This window comes from Nicotiana tomentosiformis, chromosome 5 (assembly GCF_000390325.3).
Source record: "Nicotiana tomentosiformis chromosome 5, ASM39032v3, whole genome shotgun sequence".
NCBI lineage: Eukaryota > Viridiplantae > Streptophyta > Magnoliopsida > Solanales > Solanaceae > Nicotiana > Nicotiana tomentosiformis.
In genome coordinates this window covers 39,735,895-39,744,210 of record NC_090816.1, presented here as the reverse complement: position 1 = coordinate 39,744,210, position 8,316 = coordinate 39,735,895, and the positions used below count along the sequence as shown (strand labels likewise).

General features: G+C 42.8%; 1 protein-coding gene across 1 annotated transcript; it reads left to right on the top strand.

The window, feature by feature from the left end:
• Window positions 1-3,728: 3,728 nt before the first annotated feature.
• Window positions 3,729-5,561, top strand: LOC138892210 (uncharacterized). The gene is made up of 6 exons (XM_070175915.1): window positions 3,729-3,859; window positions 4,094-4,368; window positions 4,630-4,761; window positions 5,038-5,136; window positions 5,218-5,292; window positions 5,371-5,561. Exons 1-6 carry the CDS (start codon window positions 3,729-3,731, stop codon window positions 5,559-5,561), a joined length of 903 nt encoding a protein of 300 aa, XP_070032016.1.
• The last annotated feature ends 2,755 nt before the right edge of the window (window positions 5,562-8,316 follow it).

Sequence of the window (8,316 nt, the reverse complement as noted above, 5' to 3'; positions counted from 1 at the left end):
GGGTCATGTGATTGGTTTTGGAGGTGACGCACATGCTAGGTGACGGGCATGTGGGCGTGCACCGTAGGAATTATAACTTAGTCAATTCCATGGAACTGAATAGTTGGAAAATCTGTTGTTATCTGTATATCCTTTATGAGTTATAGAAAATGAACTACAAATCATGTTAGAAATCATGTTTAGGCTATGTGTTCGCACTGTAAGGACCCACAGAGGTCGCGTACATATTGAATTATCTACTAAATTGTTGTTTTGTACTCAGTCACAGTTTTACTTGCATATTACATCTCAGACTCTATTGTTCATTAGTGATACATCATATCATTGATGTTTGGGCTGATTATCATGATTACTGAGAGCCCAGGAGACTGGAGAGGTTGATGATTGGTGAGGCCGAGGGCCCAATTTTTGTGAGGATATTATGAGATCGGGCTGCACGCAACAACATGTTTTATTAATTTGTGCCATGATTGGCTTGTTATAGCGTTTCGGCTGAAGGAGCCCCTCCGGAGTCTGCACACCCATAGTGAGCGCAGTGGATTTATATTGAGGGATGAATCTTCCCTAGGCATGGATTTTGCCCGAATCATTTATATTTAAGCATGGATTTTCTCTGGGCTGGATTGGCCTTATGCAGTATCGAGTGAATGACTGTCAGTCGATACATATATTGTCACGCCCCGAACCTGGGGGAAGGGGGGGAAGACCGGCACCCGGTGCCTCACTTAACCTAGCGTACCAACTTACAACTGAGGGACTCTGAACATTCATACTTTGGCCATGATGCCACATTGCAAGACAATTTGTGAAACAAAATATAAAATTGAACGTAAACTAGCTCTGACTAAACATCAATATAAAGCTGGGCCGACAAGGCCGTCATAACTACTACAGCTGACAAACCAACAAAATATGCATACAAGGCCTACAAGCCCAACATAATGCACTAACTGACAAGATATGTCTACAAGCCTCTACTGATGGATGTACAGTGGTCGAAATAGGGCCCCGACTTACCCATAATATATATACTTATATACACAATATGTACTTAAAACTCTAGACCCGGCAACTCTGAAGGACGTTAAGCTCACCGATCAAGCTGATCATGGACAGCACTGTTACATCTCGCGTTTTCATATGTTAAAGTTTTGTCGTAAGTTAATCGACGTAAGTTCGAGAATGAGGTTATTTTGGTATTATAAGCATTATGCTATTTCAAACACGTGATGAGTAAATTCATGAAGGAGAGAGGGTGAGCAAATAGAAGAAAATGAGTTTCGTCGAAGCTTGGCAATTTGGAATAAAATACGGTCCAAGCTATAATACCCCGTATTTATGGACTAGTGCCATACAAGGTACCATATGACAGTGATAGTATGATGTATAAGGTGTATTAAAAATGAATAGTATTTTAAGTAATTTGAGATAATTCTTAATTACGCGGGTAATTGGTTAATTATTGGTTTAATGGAAAATTAACCATGTAATTAAGAATTTGTGGATAATTATAGTTAGGGACAAAGCCCCCCCCCCCCCCCCCCATGGCAACAAGTGGAGGAAGTTAATAGTGACTCTTGACTTAGGCAATTAAATTAGGAGGACACATGGATAATGTCCTTCGCCATTCCTTGCAAACAGAATATCCTAAACTCAGAGATCTCCATAATTGGGCTTTGTCATTTATTTGACATTATTTCTCATCGTCTTCTTGATAATTTTCATTCATTTTCTTGTGTAAAATGTCTCGACAATCCAAAGAAGAAGGATTCATAAGTTCATTACAAATTAGTGGCATATTTCTCATAGAACTATGAATAAGTGAGACTAGAAAGGAAAGTTATATTAGTTATCCCTACACTTATCTTGAATTAATATCAAAATTCATTTGGTAAGGGAGTTATACAGAAAGGCAAAGCCAAGAATGAAGGTGAAAGAATTTGGAAATTCATACGAGACTCCATATTATAATAGCAATGGGATTTTATGATTCTAAGGGAGTACGGTGCAATCCTTCTCAAGAATATCATACGGATTTTTCCCTACTCCATGTATGTTAAGGCTAAGCCCTTCCTTTATTTTTGCATGATCTCGTAACTACATGTGTTTGATAGCGAGGCATAAAGAGAAGTTCATACTCCCGAATTTATATACATTATCCTAGTCTCATACGTTACAGTATTCTCCCTTATCGGGAATTTATATTCAATTGAGTATTGTCTTCTTCCAGTCAAGAGAGTAGAAGGTCTATATATATATATAATATTATAGTATTTTCACCACCATCGAGCTATAATCGATGGATAGGCCCCTATTGGGAACCTCTTATCAGATGGTAAGTTATATACCGAGTTTACTGTGCCCGAGCGCTTATGAGGGGGCCCATAATGGCCGAGATACAGAGCCTAGTATGGCCGAGCGCCTATGACCGATCCTACTACAGCGGAGCAGTTACACGTTCCGAGCCTTATAGGGTCAGACACTTATTTTACTTACTATATTGAGAGATTTGAGTCAGTATCAGCAGGTAAGTAAATCTCTAGATCGTCTTTGACACCCAGTTACTTTAAGTTATTATATTATCATTTCAGTTTCAGCTTTTAGTTATTTTATTGCCTTGCATACTCGGTACATTATTTTGTACTGACGTCCCTTTTTCTAGGGACACTGCATTTCAAGCGTGCAGGTTCAGACAGACAGGCGGGTAGACCTTCTCAGTAGGTGTTGCCCGAGTTCAGTTTTATTGGTAAGCTGCACGTCCTTCAGAGTTACCGGGTTTAGAAGTTTTGTGTACATCTTGTGTATATATGTATATAGATTATGGGTAGGTCGAGGCCTTGTTCTGATCACGGTACATCCATCAGTAGAGGCTTGTAGACATAACATGTCAGTTAGTGCAGTATGTTGGGTTTGTAGGCCTTGTATGTATATTTTGTTGGTTTGTCAGTTGTAGTAGTTATGATGGCCTTGCCGGCCCAGCTTTATATTGATGTTTAGTCAGCGTTGGTTTCCATTCAGTTTTATATTTTGCTTCGCAAATTGTCTTTCAATGTGGCCCGTGGCCAAAGTATGTCATTATATGTTCAGATTCCCTTAGTTGCAAGTTGGTACGCAAGGATAGGTGAGGCACCGGGTGCCGGTCTTGCCCCCCCAGGTTTGGGGAATGACAAAAGTGGTATCAGAGCAGTTCTGTCCTAGGGAGTCTACAAGCCATGTCTAGTAGGGTCTTGTTTATAGATGTGTTGTGCACCACATTATATAAGCAGGGGACTACAGGGCATTTAGGAGTTGGTTACCCTTCTTTCAAATCCAAATCGTGCTATAGAACTGAGTTATAGGAAATTTGAGTTATACATACATGTTGGCATTTGCATGCATAGATGACGGTGACTAGGAAGACTACAGCTAGTTAGAGGAGATATACGGCAGTAGGTGAGGGGACCAACAGGGTACCCCCAGTAGATGGGGCCCAATCAGAGGCCCAGGGAGAGACCCATACCCAGCCATTACCGGCTCCTTCACCACCTGAGGAGATTCCTAGGGAGACCGCACATCTAGTTCCTCCTCCGCTTCCATCAGATTAGGACTTGAGGAGTGCGGTGCATTTGTTGACACAGTTGGTAGCTACCCAGCAATAGACTAGAGCATCCGCTAGTGCATGATCTTCTGAGAGGTCTGGGAGTTCAAGGGTCCGAGAGTTTATTGCTTTGAGTCCCCTAGAGTTTACGATGGCAGATCAGAGGGAGGACCCACAGGATTTCATAGATCAGCTTCACAGGATCTTTCGGGTTATGAATGTTAAGGAGAAAGAGGCAGTTGAGCTAGCAGCTTTTCAACTCCTAGATATAGCCATCCTTTGGTATGAGGGATGGGAGAGGTCCAGGGGACGTGATGCACCTCCAACTATTTGGGAGAATTTTTCAGATGCCTTCCTTGACCAGTACTTACCGCGGGAGATCCGACAGGCTCGAGTCGATCAGTTTCTAGCCCTCAAGCAGGGCAATATGAGTGTTCGAGAGTATAGTCTCCATTTTGACTTATTGGCCAGATATGCACCATCTATAGTTGCTATTATACGGGAAAGGATCCATAGGTTTATAGCAGGATTAGCTCCAGAGTTGACCGAGGCATGTGCAACCGCTGCATTGCAGGATAGTATGGATATCTCTCAGATTCAGGCATTCGCCCAGAATATAGAAAGGGGTAGGCATCGACAGCAGGGTACAGAGAGGACAGAGTCAGGACAGCATAAGAAGATGAGATTTGTTAGGTCTCAGGAGAAGTCTCAAGGTAGTTATAGGCCCCAGTATTTTGAACGGCCACCTAGTCCTCCGCCACCTCAGTTACAGGGTTACAGGTATGACCGCTGTACTTAGTTAGGACCAGATGAGAGCTCAGGGGCATCGGGTTTGTAGCGACAGTGAGGTTCAGGGAAGACATGGTCATTTCTACTACGGTGTGATATTTGTGGTAGAGGACACTTGGGTCAATGCCGAGCCGGTTCCGACGCTTGTTATACATGTGGACGTCTGGGGCATATGATGTGAGATTGCCCAAATAGAGATTCTGGGGGTATGGCACAACCATCGAATTCAGCAACAGGATCATCTATGTCTGTGCATCCTTCAGGGCGCGAGTCTCAGTCTTCGGCTGGTAGAGGTCGAGGCAGAGGTAAAGGTTCCATTTCAGGTAGTAACCAGAATCGTATCTATGCTTTAGCAGGTCGACAGGACCAGGAGTCTTCACCAGACGTTGTGATAGGTATGTTAACCATTTTCTCTCAAGATGCTTATGCCTTGATAGACCTAGGATCTACTTTATCGTGTATTACCCCATTTGTCGTGGGGAAGTTTGGTATGGTGCCTGAAATACTAAGTATTCCTTTTGCGATATCTACACCGGTTGGAGAATCGATTATTTCTAAATGGGTTTACCGAGGGTGTACGGTGACAGTTTGTAGTCGTCAAACCTCAGCCGACCTAGTTGAGCTAGAGATGTTGGATTTTAATGCTATCATGGGCATGGACTGGTTGGCAGCTTGCTATGCCACAGTTGATTGTCGAACAAAGATAGCCAGATTTCATTTTCCGGGTGAGCCAGTCCTTGAATGGGTAGGTAATATAGCGACACCCAGAGGTAGGTTTATTTCCTATCTAAAGGCAAGGAAAATGATCGCAAAAGGGTGCATTTATCATATTGTGCGAGTTCGAGATGCAGGTGCTGAGATACCTACACTTCAATCTATTCCAGTAGTCAAAGAGTACACAGATGTATTTCTAGATGAACTTCCAGGTATTCCTCCAGATCGAGAGGCAAGGAAAATGATCGTAAAAGGGTGCATTTATCATATTGTGTGAGTTAGAGATGCAGGTGCTAAGGTACCTACACTTCAATCTATTCCAGTAGTCAAAGAGTACGCCGATGTATTTCCATATGAACTTCTAGATATTTCTCCAGAGCGAGAGATTGATTTTGGCATCGATTTGCTTCCGGGAACTCATCCAATATCCATCCCTCTGTATAGAATGGCACATGCCGAATTGAAGGAGTTGAAGGAGTAGTTAAAAGATTTGCTGGAGAAAGGTTTCATCAGGCCCAGTACCTCACCTTGGGGTGCACCGGTACTGTTTGTGCGGAAGAAAGACGGCTCGTTGAGGATGTGTATCGATTATAGGCAGCTGAACAAGGTAACTATTAAGAATAAATATCCACTTCCAAAGATCGATGACTTGTTTGATCAGTTGCAGGTGGATAGATACTTTTCAAAGATAGATTTGAGATCGGGGTACCACCAGGTCAGAGTTCGGGAGAAAGATATTCCCAAGTTAGCCTTCAGGACCCGATATGGCCACTTCGAGTTCCTTGTCATGTCCTTCGGGTTGACGAATCCACCTGCCATATTCATGGACTTGATGAATAGCCTATTATGACCATTTTTAGATCGGTTCGTGATAGTATTTATTAATTATATTCTGGTTTATTCACGTTCAAAGGATGAGCATGCGGACCACCTGTGAACGGTACTCCCAACCCTACATGATAGTACATTATATGCTAAGTTTTCTAAATGTGAGTTCTGGTTGAAGTCTGTAGCATTCTTGGGGCACACTGTATCCGATGGAGGTATAAAGGTAGACACTCAAAATATTGAGGCTGTGAAATCAAGGCCTAGACCTACCACTCCGACAGAGGTTCGTAGCTTTCTAGGCTTAGCAGGATACTACCGGAGGTTCATAGAGGGTTTTTCTTCCCTTTCGGCACCATTGACAAAGTTGACGCAGAAAGCAACTAAGTTTCAATGGACAGAGGCTTGCGAGAAGAGTTTCTAAGAGCGTAAGAACAGGTTGACCTTAGCGCCAGATCTAACACTTTCAGAGGGTCCAAACTGTTAGTCTATGTATTGTGATACCTCGGGTTTTGGGTTAGGATGTGTCCTAATGCAACATGGGAAGGTAATTGCGTATGCTTCAAGGTAGTTAAGCAAGCACGAGCGGAATTATCCGACCCACGACCTCGAGTTAGCCGCAGTTTTCCATGCACTTAAGATATGGAGGCATTATTTATAGGGCGTTCATGTTGATGTATTTACAGATCATAAAAGCCTGCAATATTTCTTCAAGCAAAAAGAGTTGAATTTGCGACAGAGGTGATGGCTTGAGTTATTAAAAGATTACGATGTTAACATTCTCTACCATCCATGCAAAGCTAATGTGGTAGAAGATGCCTTAAGTCATCGATCTATGGGTAGCTTAGCACATATAGAGGCCGAGAAAAGACAATTAACTAGAGAGATTCATCAATTGGCTTGTGTAGGGGTTCGGTTAGTAGACTCTGGCAATGGTGGAGTTGGACTACAAAATACTACAAAATAATCTCTCATAGCTGAAGTAAAGGAGAGGCAGTACGAGGACCCAGAGTTGGTCGAGTTGAGAAAGCGAGTACCACAGCAGAAGAAGTTGTTGTTAGAGCTCAAGGGAGATGGGGTTCTTAGACACAGGGGTTGTTTGTGTGTTCCAGATGTGGCAGGGCTACGAGATAGGATTATGTCAGAGGCACATTATTCGTAGTACTCCATTCATCTTGGGTCGGCAAAGATGTATCATGACATTAAGGATGTGTACTGGTGGAACGATATGAAGAAGAGCATTGCTCAGTTTGTCATTCAGTGTCCTAGTTGCCAGCAGGTAAAGGTAGAGAAACAGAAGCACGAAGGGCTAATGCAGACTATAAAGATCCCGACGTGGAAATGTAAGGCGATAAACATGGACTTTATCATGGGTTTACCTCGTTCTCATCGTAAGTTCGATTTCATATAGGTGATAGTCGATATGCTCACGAAATCAGCTCATTTCCTACTGGTCAGATCTATATATACAACAGAAGACTATGCAAAGTTATATATTAAGGAGATAGTGCGGCTACACGGAGTACTAGTATCTATTATATCTTACCGTGGGGCCCAGTTTACAGCACATTTTTGGAGGTCATTTCAGAAAGGTCTAGGGAGTCAGGTGAATCTTAGCATAGCTTTTCATCCACAGACCGATGGACAAGCCGAGCGCACAATTCAGACACTCGAGGATATGTTACGAGCATGTGTGTTAGATTTTAAAAGAAGTTGGGATTAACATTTACCTCTTATCGAGTTTGCATATAATAACAGTTACCACTCCAGTATCCAGATGGCTCCGTACGAGGCTTTGTATGGGCGTAAGTGCAGATCTCCTATAGGGTGGTTTGATGTTGGAGAATCTGGGTTATATGGGCAGACCTAGTTCAGCAAGTCATACAGAAAGTAAAGCTTATCCGGGAGCGACTGTTGACAACCCAGAGTCGTCAGAAGTCATATTCTGATGTGCGGCAACGAGACTTAGATTTTGGGGTTAATGACTGGGTATTCTTAAAGGTGTCACCTATGAAGAGCGTGATGAGGTTTGGCAAGAAAGGCAAGCTTTGCCCACAGTGTATTGGGCCTTATACGATCATTCGGGGAGTGGGCCAAGTAGCTTATAAGTTAGAATTGCCCTCGGAATTGGATTCTATCCATCCGATTTTTCATGTATCGATGTTACGGAAGTGAATTGGTGATCATACCCGAGTGGTGCCCACGTATGATGTACAAATTACGGAGGACTTATCATACGAGGAAAGTTTGGTTGTCATCCTAGACCGACAAATCCGCAAGCTACGGAATAAGGAGGTAGCCTCCGTGAAGGTCTTATGGAGAATCAAGAATGTGGAAGAGATGAAGTGGGAAGCGGAGGAGGAAATAAAGTCTAAATACCCCCACCTATTTCAAACTTAAGATATGGCTCG